This window comes from Monodon monoceros, unplaced genomic scaffold (genome assembly GCF_005190385.1).
Source record: "Monodon monoceros isolate NGI ecotype Baffin Bay Population unplaced genomic scaffold, NGI_Narwhal_1 Super_Scaffold_13, whole genome shotgun sequence".
NCBI classification, from domain to species: domain Eukaryota; kingdom Metazoa; phylum Chordata; class Mammalia; order Artiodactyla; family Monodontidae; genus Monodon; species Monodon monoceros.
The window spans coordinates 39,304,044-39,322,542 of NW_021703769.1; the positions used below are offsets into that span (position 1 = coordinate 39,304,044).

At 36.8% G+C, this 18,499-nt stretch overlaps 1 protein-coding gene across 4 annotated transcripts in view; it reads right to left on the reverse strand.

Moving 5' to 3' along the window:
• TASP1 (taspase 1) overlaps nt 1–18,499 on the reverse strand; it is a 235,932-nt gene that overhangs the window by 158,237 nt on the left and 59,196 nt on the right. For all 4 annotated transcript variants that reach the window (XR_003793118.1, XM_029220390.1, XM_029220391.1 and 1 more), the window contains exon 8: nt 5,613–5,719. Coding sequence is in view for 3 of the 4 variants with exons in the window: in XM_029220390.1 (XP_029076223.1) it covers nt 5,613–5,719 (107 nt within the window). In the remaining variant the exon portion in view is untranslated. The remainder of the gene's footprint in view (nt 1–5,612; nt 5,720–18,499) is intronic.

Below are 18,499 nucleotides of genomic sequence, written 5' to 3' on the forward strand. Positions count from 1 at the left end.
GGGGGGGGGGGGGGGGGGGGGGGGGGGGGGGGGGGGGGGGGGGGGAGACAATGTGTCTAGCAGCAAGCCATGAGCTATGAGATAGTAATGAGGAAAATCCACTTCATTTCCTAGGCTCCTTTGCAACTGGGAATAGCCATGTGACCAAACTGCGCCCCTTGTCCACTGCCCCCCAAAAAAACAACTAAAGAGAAATCTATTGAGAGAGATTCTGGAAAACTTTTGCATCCCAGTTAAAAAAGTGACGGACACATCTGGCACTAGTCTCCCCACCCACACCCTCCATGGTCTCACCTTCTTCTCACCTTGAATGCAGATGTGACACCTGAAATTATAGCAGCCATATTCCATCCATAAGACAAAAGGCATGAGAGAAAAGACCCAAGAGAAATCCCAGATATGTTGGCTCCAGCATCATTGGAAACCTGAGCTAATGAATGCTTGCAACCACCCACCTCCAAAATTCTTTATTAGGAGGCAGAGGGCCAGGGAGCAGGGGGACAAATATGCATTTCTTAAGTCACCATCAGGTTTTCTATTGTTTGCAGCCAAAAGCATTCCATTAATTAACCATTCTTATTTTAAACTAAGTCAAATGTAAATGGTCAAAGACAAAGGAAAACAAAAATACTCTAATTAATTGAGGTAGCAAGCTGATTAAATATACTTCTTGCTTTAATTCTGATTTCTATTAGTATTGCGATAATGTCTGGACAATCAATTACTTTTTTAAGAAAAACGAGAAATATCAATGCAACAAAAATTGCTCAATTTATTTACTTTATTTTCAGGCTTTAAAATATTTATTCTACTGTATACTCCTTTCAAGACAATATTTATCTCCTTCAACACTGAGTAACAAAAAAGTGAACATTAGGAAAGTTACCAAAAGCTCTATTCTTTTTATTATATTTATATACCCAACTCACAGCTTCTTTTATGTAGCCACAACACACAGTAGTTCCAGGCTTTAGTCAATGCTGGCTAACCAAAACTATGCTGAAACTATACACACAGGACAGGGAGAAATAAACTAAATACAGGTTGATTTCGAAAATAGCTATTTGTCCTTTCCTGTCACATCTCTAAAAAATTGCTACGCTTCCTCTCAAAAATTATAATTTTCTGCGCCATTGGCTCCTTATCTGGTGGTCTTTTCTTTCTCGGAGCGTTTTTATTACCTTTGCCAAGGTTATACAGCAAACATCTGCAAAACAAAGCCTGTGGCCCGCATCCTTCCCTAAAGGCAGAAGCTGGGTCCTAGTCAAACACAGTCCTTTGTACACATTAAAGTTCATATATTCTGAATATTAAAAATATTTTCCTGTCATTTCAGGGGTCTAAAATACTCCATTTGAATCATGCCTGAATTCCACCTCTCCACCCACTACTAGTGACCTCCATTACCACCCTCCCTTTCTCCATTACAAGATTCCACCCAGAGTAGCACCCAGAGTAGCAGTTTCCCTTCTTTTTTGTCTGAGATGAAGGCAAACAATGGCAAAGGCAAAAACGATGGTGTCTCAGTCAGTGACAGTCACCAAACACTTGAACATCCATTAACACATCTGCTCCTCCTAACAGTCCTGCTACGGGAGCAGAATTATCACTATTTTCAGTTAAAGATAAGGAAACTGAGCCTTCCTAGGTGAAATTACTCAGTGAATTCACAGAAGGTAACCGTGGTACGGTGTCTTGACCCTATCTCCCCACCTCTCTCTCCCCACTCCACAGCAAAACTTCTCAAAAGAATTATCTCCACCCTGTTCTCCCTGATGGACCCACTCCACCTGCTCTACAATCCACCACATCATGGAAACTGTTCTCATCCAGGTCCAAAGTCTCCAGGTGCCGAGTCCAGTGGCCAGTCCTCTGTCCTCCCGACTGTTTTGTCAGCAGCACTTGACCCAGGTGATGCCTGACTTTGAACGCTCCTCTCTGCTTCCCAGACACTCTCCTGGTGGCCCCTCTGCCCCACTGGCTGCTCCATCTTTCTCTTTCGCTGGTTTCTCCTCCTCCCAATGTAGACATGTTGGCCTGGCCCAGGGTTCAGTTTTCAGACCTCTATCTTCACTCACTCCTACTAAGTGAGCTCATCTGGACATGTGGATTCATATTCCTTTTGATGCCAATGATTGCCAAATGGGAATGTCCCCCCTGACCTACCCCTAAGCTTCAGATGCATAAAACCAACTCCACAGTTAATCTTTCCTGCTGCCACATTCAGCTTTTTATTGCAAATCCTCTTAACCAGGTTGATGAGTGGTTGTTTAAATTTTTCAAAAATTGAATATTCTCTGGGTGAAGGACAGAATCATAAAGAAGGACACATATTGTAAATATTTCCTTTTTATTTAAAACATAAAACCAATTCATTCATTCACTAGCCAATCTTTTCATATAAGACTTTCTCTGAATGTGAGCCCATGTACAAATGTTCCATATCATCTTCCTATAACACCCTGGACTGTCCTATGATTTCAAGTTTTATTTTATCTAAAAATAGAACAAGAATATAAATACACTAACAACACACTCTGAATGCACAAAGCTTCTAGATTTTTACGATTTTTCTCAATCTTTCACAGCTGGTTTGCCCATGCTTAATTCTACAGCAACTTTTTATAGACCCACTCTGCTTTTTCAAGTTAGTTTTCAAACAAACAACTCTTCCAGTTTTCAAGCAGACAATTCTCTTTTTAAACTCAATATTCATCAGTTTATGAGAGACAATGAATTATGATAAAGGATAAAATGATAAAAACAATGAGCATAATGAAGCTCTTGGTGGCACAAAATTCAACTGAAAGGAGTAGAGGAACATAGCACACTAAAAGTGGTCTATTACCTTGAGTGTCCAGGGTGCCTTGGCATCAGACAATATGTTTTATTGTGAAAATGAAAAGCATTGGTTAATCTGAGTTCATTAAGGGAACATGAACTAAGAAAGTTCTTGATTTCCACTTCCCACCTCCACCACCTTGAAGCCATACTTTCTCCAGCTCCCTGCCCCACCTTAGTAAATGGCAATACACTATGACTAAACTAAAACTTTCAAATCCCCTCTCTATAAGGCATCAGTAATTCCTGTCTTTCTAGGAGCCCTTATAATATATCCTGGATATATTCACTTCTCTCCATCTCCATCCCTAACATCCACAGTCCATGTGGCACCATCTCCCAACTGTAATAACTTTGTAACTAATCTCCTCACTTCTGTTTTTGCCTTCCCCTATTCACCACGTAGCAGCCAGAAAGAACTCTGTAAAATATGAATAAGGCAGTGTTGCTTCTCTGCTTTTACAATAACTCATTATTCATGAAACAAAAGTGGAAACTCCTCAAGGAGCCGGCATCTACCTACCTCTCCAGCTTCAGATCATACCATCCTCCTCTTGCCCACCATGCTTTAGGCACAATGCCCCTCTTCTCCATTCCTCCGATATGCCAAGTCCCCACCAGGGCCACTGCACATGCAGTTCATTTTGCCTGGAACACTATTCCACTGACTTCTCATAAAACTCACTTCATATTTTTCAGATGTCGCCTCAAATGTTACACCCTCAGAAAGGTCTCTAACTAGCAAGGTATCATCCTAACTAAAGGAGTCCTCTTTTGAGTCTCCCCTCCATCTCTCATATCCAAGTTACTTTGTATCATATCATCTTGTGCTTCTTTTTCCTTTATATCAGTTATCAAACATCGTAATTATCTTACTTGATTGTATGTTTATATGTTTCCGTCTCTAGACACTAAAATGTAAAATTTCATTAGAGCAGGAATTACCTCCATCTTGTTCACCACCGTTTTCTTACTACCCAGCTCAGCACCAAGAGTAGCTGCTTAATAAATATTTTCTGAATAAAAAAATGAATCTTCTAAGTAAGACCAGCTGAAGATATTCTCTATAAGGTCAACTGATATTTCTATGCATAAAAACCCTAAACTGATGTCCCTGAAAAAAAGACCTGTATAAGAATGTTCATAACAGCTTTATTCATAAAGTACAAGCCTGGAAATGAACCAAATGTCCATCAGTAGGAGAATGGATAAACAACTTACAGTAAATGGGAATATTATTCAGTAATAAAAAAGAATAAACCTGTGACCCACTGTCTCAAAAACACTTTGTGAAAGAAACCAAATAGAAAAGAGTACATCCTGTAAGATTCCAATTATATAAAGCTCAAGAGCAACACAAAACATCTATGGTGATAAAACTCAGAGCAGTGGTCACCTATAAAGGGTAGAGAATGGCTGAAAGGAAGTACAAAAGAACCAGATATGTTCTACATCGTGATAGGTGTATGGGTTACATGGCTATATATATATATTTATAAAAATGATTAAATTGCTCACTATATGTGAATTTTATCAGTTTTTTAAAAGAACAGAAGTCCTAAATTTGCTTACTCAGACATCACATAGGATGCAAAAACCGAAGAAACAGAACCGCACTGCTAGCCACTTTCACCAAGGTCTACCTACTCATTTGTTCATTTGCCTCCTAAATTTCTACTCTTCTCTGGCAGAAAAATAAAAAGGTTTGGACCAAAATGTTTGATTAATTGTCCCATGTGGCAACACACTGGAAAAATATCTATCACCATGAGAGAAGATTTAGTATGCATTCATATGTGAATGAACCATATATAGCTATGACGGAAAGCATTAGCCAGTACATAAGCAATTATGGGACTAATCAATGAAGAATATTAACGAGATGCCAAGTTATATCAAATGACGATGTGACATGAGAACTCCACCATGAACTGTGTGCTAACGAACCTCTAAGCCATAGTTTGAGCATGAATGTTATGGTTTTTAATTTTTCTATCCCCCAAAACACCTAAGAAATGCCACACGCAGGCTCATGAGGGCACACAAATGCATGAAATACAAAGAAAATATAAGAACAAGAAACAGAGACATGTAATTAGAATGTACAAAAAACCTACATGAATCCAATATATACATTTCCTTATAACACTCTATCCCCTAAACAGCCATGTTCATCCAGAGTTGCAAGGACCAAAACAGCAGCTAGGAGCCACATGGAGCTAACTGAGCACTTAAACTGTGGTGAGGACAAATGAGAAGCTAAATTTTTAATGTTATTACATTTTAATAAACTTTAATTTTAAAACAGAGTTTCAACTCAATTTCTGGGAAGTCTTAAGTATGTTTGTCATGTAACTTGTTATGTAAGCCTACTTTTTCAACTGTTAACTTTATGATATATAGATACAGATCATATTTCCAATGAAAAGTTAATGTCATAATTGAGACGTGCTGTAAGTGTAAAATACACACTGCTTTTTGAAGACAATACAAAAAAAAAAGAAAATAGACTAGATCACTAGTAATATTTTTTCACTGATCACATTTTTGAAGCGGTATTTTAGATTCACTGTTTTAAATAAGTCTTAAAATTAATTTCACCTGTTTCTTTTAATTTTTTTAAATGCAGCTACTGGAAAACTTAAAAAGTACATATGTGGCATGCATTATATTTCTACTGGGTTGTACTATTCTGAGGCTTATATATCTAAATGCAGACTAAGTATATCATTATGATACATTAATTATTAATATTTCAAACACCTCCTGACCTTTTCACTTGATTGTCTTCTTTTCTTTAGTTGAATGAAATCTGTTTCCACCCTTTCTGCCAGCTCTAGTTTCCTCTTGTTTCTTTTAAATGCAGCTAAACTGAATCCTATAAAAGAAACATTAAAAATAACATTTGAAAAATATTAGGGCAATGGGGCAGATGAGAGATCCTGAAGAGCCTCCTCAGGACTAAATCCTTCAGAATGTTGGATAAAGGGTTTTATAAAGTCTTTTCAGTGTACACTGAGGTGGGAGGGAATAAGAAAAATAACCTAAAGTAAAAAAATTAAGAAAAAGGTCAAATCCAGAGAGACAAGTGAGTTCTGAAGGTAGATGCTCTCCAGGAGTGTCTGCTAATGCATGCCATGGCCAGCTCTGGTTTTGAAGGTCTCTGTGCATAAGAGACAAGAGCTGAGACTTGGGACAATGCAGCAGGAGAAAACATATTGGAGATCATCCACATAAAAAGGGGGAACCCCAAAGGGTGATATGCCCAATGAAAGGGAAAACTAGAAAATGCCACAATATGCAAAGAATCAGGAAACTTGTAAGTCACAGCCTTGGCTATAAACGTAAGACAAGAAAAGTCCTGTTACACTTGGCTGGTTTGGGAAGGGGAGTTCTGTTTTGTGGGTGTGTGTGGGTGTGGGTGTTGGGGGGGGTGTGGGTGTGGGTGGGGGCGGGTGGGTGTACACGCATGTGTGGGTGTGTGTTGGTGTGTGTACACGCATGTGTGGGTGTGGGTGTGTGTACGCGCATGTGTGTGCGCATGCGCGCACAAGGTGGGGGTGGGGGCAGGACGCTGCTCTTGAACAATTAGAATTATAAGAACAAAATACATATCTATATAACATTAAAGTATAAAAAAATATTTAAAAGTTCAGGCAGAATTAGGAGAATTCGTATTACCTATATGGCCTGAAAAACACAAAAAATCAAAAATGATCTCGGTGAGGTAATGCTTCAAAAACCCATCAAGTGCAAATACTCCCTGGAAAAACCCACCTTAGCTCACCCAGACCTCAAAGAATTCCCATGTTCCAATTAATATGAGCCCATAGTTAAAAAAACAGTTCATAAAACGAATGAGAAATAAATCACCAAGAATGAAAAAATAAAAGTCAGCCAAACATCAGAAAGTATAATCCAACCGGCAAAGACCTCAGATACTAGAGTAATCATATATAGAATATAAAACATGTTTATGCTCACAGACATAAAAAAAAGATATTGAAAATATAACTAAGGAAGAAAAGATGATAAAATTCCCAGGCAGACTTGAAGAAGAACCAAATAGAACTTCTAAAAATAAAAAATACAATAACTGGAATTTTAAGACTTGATATACAGATTTAAACAATTAGATTCAGCTGACAAGAGAAATTACAAACTGGAATATAACACTGAAAAGATTACCAAAGTTTTCTGATAATGGCAGACTAAATTCTTAAGAGCAATTCTCCCACCAAATATTATCAAAAATGTAGATAAAATATGAAAAACACCACCTTAAAAGCATTAAAAACCTTATACAAAGTATCGAGCTTTTCTGGGGGTAAACTGAAGACTAAAGCTATTATTATTGCACTGTGAGCATCTGCCAACACTTGAGCACTTGAATTTGATTCCGTGGCATCAAGGAGAGGCATAAGTCAAACCCAGAGCCCATTAAAGGTGGGAGTTTCATAGGAGACACTTCCCACAGCAAGCTAGGGATTGAAAGGGCCAACATCCCCACAGGAAGGCTGAGCTAGAAACAAGCAAGTCTACCCCTACCCTCTACCCCAATACCAAGTGCATTTAGACAAGGTGGTTATCTTCAATGCACTGAAAGGAAATATCTGCTCACCCAGAACAGTATATCCAGTAAAATTAACCTTCAAAAATGAAGGTGAGGGGCTTCCCTGGTGGCGCAGTGGTTGAGAGTCCACCTGCCGATGCAGGGGACACGGGTTCGTGACCCGGTCCGGGAAGATCCCACATGCCGCAGAGCGGCTGGGCCCGTGAGCCATGGCCGCTGGGCCTGCGCGTCTGGAGCCTGTGCTCCGCAACGGGAGAAGCCACAACAGTGAGAGGCCGCATACCACAAAAAAAAAAAAAAAAAAAAATGAAGGTGAAATAAAAATAGTTTCAGGTGAACAAGAATGAGCAAATTCATCACCAGCAAGACCTGTACTAATGAAAAACATTAAAGGGTGTTCTTCCGTAACAGGCAAAATAATACAAAGTGAAAGCTCAAAGACAAAAAAAAAAACAGGCAGGGAGAGGGGTGGGGAATTAAGTGCAAAGAAAAGAATATATGTGCAGGCAAATCTAAATGAAAATTGCAGTAAAACAATAAAGTGTCACAGTGTTTTTAAGTGCATATTTATTTCCCCCACATTGATGTAAATTAATCAAAATAACAGTGGGAAAATAACAAAGATACTCTAACATATTACCTTTAAGATTAATCAAGAAAATTTTAAATAAGGAAAAACAAATATGTTAGGAAAATTAAGTGGAAAAGGAACCAAAGTTGCCCTCAAGACAAAGTCTAAGAACAATAGTGTAGTAATGGACAAAAAAAAAGTAATGGAACTGACCAACAAGTTTAGAAACAAACTCATGTATATCCTAATAGAATTTGAGAATAACACTGCTTTTTCATACCACTGGGAAATCTATATGTTATTCAGTAAACTTTCTTGGCACAATACATTACCTATCTGGGGAAAAAAAACACAAATTTAATTCCTACCCCACACTACACACAAATCTGAAACCTTATAAGTATTAATGATTTAAACATATAAAATCTAAAGAAAGAAGTCCAAAAAGATTAAGCCATCGCACAGTAGGCATAAATACCAGTCTTTTTATATCAGTCTTTTTTGAGAGAGATTTTATTTTTTATTTTTACTCGTTTTAACATTAAAGTAGAATATTTTACATTGAATGTTATCAAAGCCAGAATCCATCAAAAGGATGGTTCATTGATAAAACCATGTAAAATTTAAAATGTCTACAAGGCAAAAGACATCATATGCAAAGGTAAATGATAAATGGCATCTTTTTAAATTTTAAAGTATATGCAAATAGTTGTAGATAGGATTAATAACCTTGAATCAGAATAGTCTGATATAAAATTAATAAGCTGGAGCTAGAGGGAAGATGGCAGAGTAAGAAGCACCAGGAATCTGTCTCCCCACCTAGACAACAACTGGCCTGATAGAATCTGTCTAATGTTAAGTATTATACAACTCTGGAGTCTATTAAAGAGGAAGGTTTCCAGGGGAAAGCTTCATTGTAAACTGTGGTTAATTTGGGTCAACTTCAGCTCTTCGCACAGTAGCCTCCCCACACCCTATCCCCAACCCTGTGGCAGGCAGCTGGGCATACGCTCCTAGAGCAGCTTGCACATAGCTTGTGAGAGTCAGGGTGGGCAATAAAGACCCTCTCCTCCAAATACCAGAATCTGTGCTCTGATTGCTGGTTCTGGTCACAGAGGTACAGACTCAGAGGCAGACAGCCATTGTTGCAGTGCCTCTCCCTCCAGATGAAGTGACCTCCAGGGAATTTAAAAGGCTAGTCCTTGTCTCCCTTTTTGGAGACAGACATTTAAGGAGATATACAAATGGCCAAAACGCACATGAAAAGATACTCGACAGCATAATCATTAGGGAAATGAAAACTGAAATCACAAGATACCACCTCATACCCATTAGGATGGCTATTACCAAACAAAAAACAAAAAACAAAATAACAAGTGTTGATGAGGGTGTGGAGAAATTGGAACCTTTGTGCACCATTAGTGGGAATTTAAAATGGTGTAGCTGCAATGGAAAAGAGTACACTGGTTCTTCAAAAAATTAAAAACAGAATTACCATATAATCCAGCAATTTCACTTCTGGGTACCCAAAAGAATTGAAACAGATATTTGTACACCTGTGTTCATAGCAGCATTATGCGTAATAACCAAAAGTTGGAAACAACTCAAGTTGCTTCAAACCATTCAATGTATAAATGGATAAACAAAATGTGATATATACATACAATGGAATATTATTCAGCCTTAAAAAGAAATTCTGACGCATGCTACAACATGGTTGAACCTTGAGGACATCATGCTAAGTGAAATAGGCCTGTCAGGAAAGAAAGAAAAAATGTGTGATTCCACTTATAAGAGGTACCTAGAGTAGTCAAATTCATAGGGACAGAACTAAGAATGGTGGTTGCCAAGGGCCAGGTGGAAGGAAACAAGGAGTTAGTGTTTAATGAGCACAGAGTTTCAGTTTCTCAAGATGAAAAGGATTTTGCAGATGGATGGTAGTCATAGTTATACACTGTAAATATACTTAAAGCTACTGAAATATACCATTAAAAATGTTTAAGATGGTAAATTTTACATTGTGTATTTTACCGAAATTTTTTAAAATGTACATGTATATTTATTTATAGCAGCATTATTTATTATAGCCCCAAACTGGAAATAACCCAGATGCCTTTCAATGGATAAATGATTAAACAAACAGTGGTACATCCACTGTTTAGCAATAAGATGGTACAAGCTATTGATAAGAACCACCACCTGGATGAATCTCAAGAGAATTATACTACGTGATAAAAAAGCCAATTCCCAAAAACTCATATCCTATATGATACCATTTATATAACATTTTTGAAATGACAAAATTATACAAACGGAGAATAGATTAGTAACTGCCAGGTGTCAAGGAAGGGGTGAAGGTTGGAGGTGAGTAGGTGAGACTATAAAAGGGCAACATGAGATATCCCTGCGGTGATAAAAGTGTTGTGTATCTTGACTGTCAATACTATCCTGAATGTGATATTGTACTGTAGTTTGGCAAGATGTTCCCATTGGCGGAAACTGGGCAAAGGGTACATGGAATCTCTCTGTTGTATTTCTTAGGATTGCATGTGAATTTATAAGTATTTCAAAATAAAAAATTTGAAACAGCATAACTGGCCATATTAACTAGCCATGTGAAATTAAGTGTTGATATATCATATACCAGTTATGATAAAACTCTACAATTACAAAGTATGTTTAATATCATGTTGTCTTTCAAAGTACCTTACGCAAAGGCAGAAAAACTGTAAGAACACAATCTAGCCAACAGAAAAGAAGAAAATAGGATTCCTTGTGGTGGAATCATGCCCATAAATTGAAAGAACAGAATAACATCCTTAATCTACTCTTTATTTAATTTAAAGATGTATCCCAGGTCCAATCAAAGCATAAAACAGCTGAAAATTAAGGAATAGATGGTAGCAACTTTGTAGCACAAACTATTTAAGGTTGTCCTTTACCAAAGGAAAACAAAATTACTTTCAATTTCAACTTTAATGAATTTTCTGGAAGAATTCAAAAGAATGTACACATTCTATCTCAGACATTCTGAAAACTGAATGCGCATTAAAATTACCTACAAAACTTTAAAGACTACAGATGCCTGGGTCCCATCTACAGAGTTGCTGTTTTCATTGATTTTGAGTGCAGCCAGGGCTTGTGAATTTTTCAAAGCTCCCCAGTGACTCTGATGTGCAGCCAAAGTAGAAAACCACTGCTCTACTGGTTACACCTAACTCCAGATACGATCAATCACTAAAATCATCTTATTAGTCAGTGCTAAAGAGCTAAGCCTATTAAATTCTGATGGAATCACATCACCAAGATCATTTTCACATCCAACATATTAATGACAGTGAGAATGATATTAACAGTCAACATCTGAGTGTTTCTATGCCCCCAAAATTGGAGTAAGAATTCTTGATACATTACCTCAAGGAATCACAACGTCTCCATGAGAAAAGTGTCTTGGAGGTAACTCACCCCTGGTCACATAAAGGCCTCTAAAGTCTGTGCTCTGAGCTACTATGTGTTCATCAATGGTACCGACTATACAAAGACAGACTTCTCAAAAGTAGACAGCAAACCTCTTAGGAATCTGGCAATAGCCAGCAAAACAGTAAATGCACATCCTCTATGAGTCAGCAATTCTACTTCCAACTATCTACCCCAATAGAACACGTATATATTAAGTGATGTGTACAAGAATATTCATGGAATTATCAATGTTAATGGCAAAATCTAGAATCAACCTGAATGCCTATCAATAAAGAAACAGCTAAATAAATATGGTAAAATGCTATTCAACAGTTTAAAAATTAATTCATCTATATATATCAACATGGACAGATTTCAAAATACATCTTGCTGCATTACAAAAAATATTTTAAAAAGCCATGTTATAATACTACTTATCTACAAACACTAAAAATACTACAGTATGATACCATTTATCTACTTAAAAAAGAATACTATATATTCTTTTCCAACTACATATGTTGGAATACTATATATTCCAACATTTCTGTTGGAACAGAGAGAAGCAAATCAAACAAGTAACTGTGGTTATCAGACTGAGCAGGAGTCTGGGATTGGGAATGGAAGTAAAAAGGAAGACCACGTTTATGTAAAATGCTTCAATATTTAAGAAGATAACTTATTCCTCTACCACACAATTAAAAAGTAATAAATACAATGGTTAGATACATTTATTAATTTATATTATTTTTATTATTGTGTTTGTTAATAGTACACATTTACAAAACATCAGTTCCAGCTCCTGGTAATGAAAGAATAGCTTATATGAGACTAACCTACAGACCAATAATAATTACAAACTCTGGGCAGAAGTTTTAAACTAAAAAAAAAAAAAAAAAAAAAAGCCTATTTGAAGGCAAGTGACGAAAAGCTGGCAGAAATAGGAGAGGATTCAACCACTGAAAGAAAAGAAACACACTGGGTGAGATCAAAATTCAAACAGCTTTCACCATGAGGCACTCCCCACTCTGTGAGATACACAGAAAATAGAGCTCAGGTAGAAAACTACAGTCTTATTGGCCTGAGATGAAGGAGTCTGGGGCTACTGAAGCCACTGGAAAGTAAGGGAGGAATCCTGGAAAGGAGAAATCCACAAAAAAAGAAGCCCAAAAATCTATGTAAAAGTCCCCTCAAATCCTGAATGAGTCCTTGACTGTTCATACAGGATGCAAGATTCCGTAAAGTCCACTGAGGAAAATAACAGCTGAAAAGTGAACAGATGTTTTAGTAAATACCCACTGTCAGAGAGACAAAATTTAAAGTTTGAGACTTTCCACTGAAACCCCAGAAAGGCCATATCTCAGGAATAAAGACCACAAACTAGTACTAAGAGACAACTCTAGGATTAAGAAAAAAACTGAAATAGACTCACTTTAACAAAGCCAAAAACCAGGCTGTGACAATATCAAGGTGAACTGCAAATAATTTAATTACATGTTAGAACAAACTCAATATCATTCAAAGGATGATAACAAATCATAGTCTCAAGGTGTAATTTTTTTTTTAAAAATTGAGACATGCAACTAAACAGAAAAGTGTGACCAAGGTCAAGAAAAAAAAAATCTATCAGTAGAAACTGACCCACAGATTACCTAGATTTTAGAATTAGCAGTCAAAGATTTCAAAATAACAATGATAAATATGCCAACAATGGATATAATGGGTGAAGACATGGGAAATTTCAAGACAAAGATGAAGGCTGTTTTTTTAATGGAAACTTTAAAACTGAAAACATAATATTTTATATTTTTTAAATCATAACATCAGATTAATATCAAATTAGAAACTGCAGGAGGAAAGATCAATAAACTCAAAGACCAATTCAACAGAAATCAAACAAATAGAAGTGTGATGGTTAATTTTATTTGACAACTTGACTGGGCCAGAGAGTGCCCAGATATTGGTCAAGCTTTATTCTAGGTATGTCTGTGAGGGTATGTTTGATAAGGTTGAGATTTACATTTAATTGATAGACGGAGTAAAGCAGATTGCCCTCCCTTTCTTTGTAAATGGACCTCATCCAATCAGCTCAAGGCCTTAATAGAACAAAGATGCAGACTCTCCCCAAGTAAGAGAAAATTCCTCTTGCCTGACTGTCTTTCAACTAGAACATCAACTTTTTCCTGCCTTCATACTTGATCTGAAACATTAGCTGATCCTGGGTCTCAAGCCTGCCAGCCTTCACACTGAACTATACAATTGACCCTCCCAGTTTTCAGGCCTTTGAATTTGGATTGAAACTTCCCCATTGGCTCTCCTGGTCTCCAGCTTGCTGACTGACCCTGCATATCTTGGGACTTGTCAGCCTCCATAATTGCTTGTCAGCCTCCATGATTGCCAATTCTTTATAATATCTCTTTAGATAGACAGATGATAGATAGATAGGTATCTTATTGGTTCTGTCTCTATGGAGAGTCCTGACTAATACAGAAAGCACCGAGAACAAAGACTGAAAAAAATCAGAGCCTCAGGAACACATGACAGTATCAAATGTTTTAATATAAGTGAAATTGAAGTCCTAGAAACAGATGAGGGAGAGCATGAAGCAGAGAGTCCAATAGTTTTCCTAATTTGAGTAAAAACTGAACCCTCAGATTCAACAGGCACAATAAAACTAGCACAAAGGAAACCATACCTAGGTGAAAACAAATAGAACAATTTTTTAAAACAGTCAGAGAAAAAAGAAGACACATTACACACAAGGAAGCAATAATTATCATGTCTAACTTCCTAGCAGAAACAATGGAATCCAAAATATAATGGAATAACATCTTTAAAAGTGCTAAAAGGATACAATGGAATATTATTCAGCTATAAGAAGGAAATTCTGATACATGCTACAACATAGATGAAAACATGCTAAGTGAAATAATACAGACACAAATGACAAATACTATGTGATTCCACTTAGAGGAGGGACCTAGAACAGGCAAATTCATAGACAAAGAAAGCAGAATAAAGGTTACCAGGGACAGGCAAGAGGGGGATGGGTAATCACTGTTTAATGGGTACAGAGTTTGTTTGGGCTGAGGAAAAAATAGAAATGGATGGTGGCGATGGTTAATCAACAATATGAATGTATTTAGTACCACTGAATTATACACTTAAAAATTGTTAAAATGGGGGCTTCCCTGGTGGGGCAGTGGTTGAGAGTCCGCCTGCCGATGCAGGGGACACAGGTTCGTGCCCCGGTCCGGGAAGATGCCACATGCCGCGGAGCGGCTGGGCCCGTGAGCCATGGCCGCTGAGCCTGCGCGTCCGGAGCCTGTGCTCCGTGACGGGAGAGGCCACAACAGTGAGAGGCCCGCGTACCGCAAAAAAAAAAAAAAAAATTGTTAAAACGGTAAATTTTATGTTATGAATATTTTACCACAATAAAAAAAAAAGAAAAAAAGTGCTAAAAGGAAAAAACCTGCCAACCTAGAAGTCTATATCCAACAAAAATGTCTTTTCAAAGTAAAAGCAAAATAAGGATGCTTTTCAGATAATGAAAGCTGAGAAAAGTTTTCACCACTACATCTACCACATTACCAGAAAATATGTAGCATTCCAGGCTGAAGGAAAAGATGCAGAAAGAAATTCAAATCTACATATAGGAATGAAATATGTAAGTACATGTGAAAATGTGTAATAAACTTAGAATAAACCTTAGAAAGACATTCTAAAAGCTGAAGGGGAATAAAAACCTACAAATTATGCCCCCCAAAAGGTAATCAAGTATAAAACATTATCATTAACCAGCACCAACATACCATTTTATTTCTACTGAGGATTAAACAAATGGCTGAGTATAAGATGGTATTTAAATTTTTTTTAATCTAAATAATAGTTATAATTTCTCCTTTTAAATTCCCCATAGCTCAGAACCATTCTTTTTTGGGAAAAAAAAAGAATATATCACTTAACTTTCAAACGCTTTATTCACAGAATATTTCTTGTTGATTGGTTATATAAGTCATAAAAAAAATCTATGGCACAATATGTTTTTCTTATTGCAAGTATAAAAAATAGTCAAAAATAATTTTGCCATCCTGAAAAAAAATCTAGTACTATTTTCTAACACATTTTTATATAAATGTTCTGAAGTAAAAATGGCAGACTGAATGCATGAATTCATCTCCATGCCCTACTAAAACTTTACCAAAAAGAAATTTAAGTGGGGGAAAAGACTGACATACACAAGGGGTGATTATAATGAGAAGGGAGATACCAACAGTTTTAGAACATAGAAAGCAAGTGGACAAACAGTAACTAATTGAGCAGAGGAAGATGAACCCCAATGTCCACTAGCCAAGACATCACAAAGCAAACTAATCTCAGCCAAAGTAAACTAATTCCTGCCAAAGAAACATCAAGAGAGCTCAAAGTAGAAAGCACCTGGTGTCTCTGAAAGCCAGGTTGAGACTAAAAACAGGAGAATGGGCAGAAAATGTCAATAAGGAACATGTAGATGCCCAAATCCCCTCCTTGTGCTTGCAGAAAAAGTGGAGAGGCTGAACTAGATCGGCACCAAATTAGCAGACACCAAGCACATCTGGGAGCAGGTACGGGGCTCTACCTAAAACTGAGTTTAACGTAAAAGTCTGATAAGGGCGCCGTGACACCTCCAACCCCTTCCCTTGTTCTGTACCAGAATACTGGCTATTGCCTTGCCAGAGCTGGGAAGATTTCTCTGTCTAATCCAAAAGAAAAATGTGTAGAGAAATGATCAATGCCTCCCCTCTTGAGGTCAAACAGACCTGCTCTCACACACAAAGCTGCCAACAGGTCTTTAGGTAACTCACTCATGAATATGAAAACTGCAGAGGGTCACTAGATAGTTGAGGAAATTAGCTAACATGTATTAGGGTCTGAAACAAACACAAAGACAGAGGAAGCAGAAACAGTGGATAAGAACAAGTTTTAAACCATAATATCCTAAGAGAGAGAGTAAAAATACTGAGTTCATGAAATAAAACCCCATGTTTTAAAAGTATTAATCACAGATGAATCTCTAGAAATTAAAAATATGAAAACCAAAATTATAAATTCATTAGAAGTAGATTTGGAAGATACAATTGAAGAAACTTCCCAGAAAGCAGGACAAAAGACAGAGATTTTTAAAAGGAGAAAAAGTAACTTTTGAAAATGATACATGGGATTAGAGTACAAGATCCAACATCTAATTGAAAGAAATTAGAAAAATATAACAAAGGAGAGATAGGGGGAGAGATTATTACACAAATTTTTTTTAATTTCCCCAAAGCACATGGATTTCCAGATGGAGAGTCCAAAAGAGTACCCAGTACAATAAGTAAAAAAGGACCCATCCCAAGATATCATTGAGGTAATAAGACCACTGAAATAAGAACTTCCTTCCAAAGAGGCAAAAGACACGACAAAAAACTGGGAATCAAAGTGCCAGCAGACTGCATAATAGCAAGACTGGAAATTAGAAGACAGAGCAATTTCTTCAGAAACCTAAGCGAAAGTGATTTCCCACCTTCCATATATCAAATGAGGGAGTAAAACAAGAAAGAAAAAAAAAAAGACATTCGGAAACAGACAATTTGATATTGGAGAGAGGAAAACGGAATTCCAAAGTGATGGGGAGGTGAAGACCAGATGACAGCTGCACAGCAGGCCTACTGAGCGCCCACTCTAGACCCAGGTTGCCAGGTGGCCTGCCTCCAAGGAAAAACAAGATGGAATTGGCAGATGAGCTGATTTGTGTGCCTGATATAAGAGCTCCACAGCAAGTCCCACTGGGCAGACTCTAAGGCAGCATTAGTGGTGGCGAGTGTGCGGATCCAGGACTCTCACACTCCCGGCCTCCCTGCACACACACATTTCTCCTCCTTCCAGCCTCTCAATATTACAACTTGCAGCAGTATGCAGTTCATTCTGAATATAATGTTACTAAGAGCTGGTCCTTATTAGACACTTGCTATGATAAATAGTCATCTCTTTTTTATACAACTTGGTTTCCTTGGAGCTAATGATTCCTCACTTTTTCATTTGATTATTTAAATTACATTCATAGATTACTTGATAAAAATTTAAAAAACAAGTAGTATATGTTTTTACTATTTGTTTTATGCATAAACATGTAGCCATGATTTCTTTTTAAGACAGACATATAAAACACACATATATACATATTTATAACCTCATTTTTCACTTTTTTAAGTCATTATTAGATTTAATCATTATCAGTCTTTATAACAATTTCCAGTTACTTCATAACATTTCATTATAAGACCATGTGATAGTTTACTCACATTCCTCTGTGTTGGACATAAGTCTTTTTCAAATTTTTTAATAATCTTTCTTTATGTTTTTCTTTTCTTCCCTTTTTTTATTGAAGTAGTTGATGTATAATATTATATAAGTCACAGGTATACAATATAGTGATTTCACAATTTTTTAAAGGTTATACTCCATTTATAGTTACTATAAAAATTGGCTATATTCCCTGTGTTATACAATATATCCTTGTAGTTTATTTTATATATAATAGAATTTTTTTTTACATTCTTAATAATGCTCACTGAGTACCCTTCTACATAAATCTATCTCTATATCTCTGATGACACGTTCCAAGATGCAGAATGGGTTTAAGGCTTTTGATCTATACTACTTAGCTGTCCTCCAAAATTTCTGCCAATCTACATTTGTACCTACAATGTATTATGTTCATTTTGCCACACACTTACCAGCAGTAATACAATATTTTTTAACTCTTTCACCAAGTGAGCAGGAACAGATTTAACATGTATTCACCTTAATTTGAATGTCCCTATTAGTTATGTTATATTATCTATTTATGTCTTTTGACCCTTTTCTATTGGGGTATCACATGTATTCGTGTGACTTTTAATCTGGCAAAACTTGCATATGTATCCCATTGTCATAGTTATGATAAATGTTTTTTCAGTCTTAACTCTTCCTGCAGTCACACTTTTGTTCTTCCTTCTCATACACTTGGTACCTAGATAGGCCTTCCTCAGCTCAAG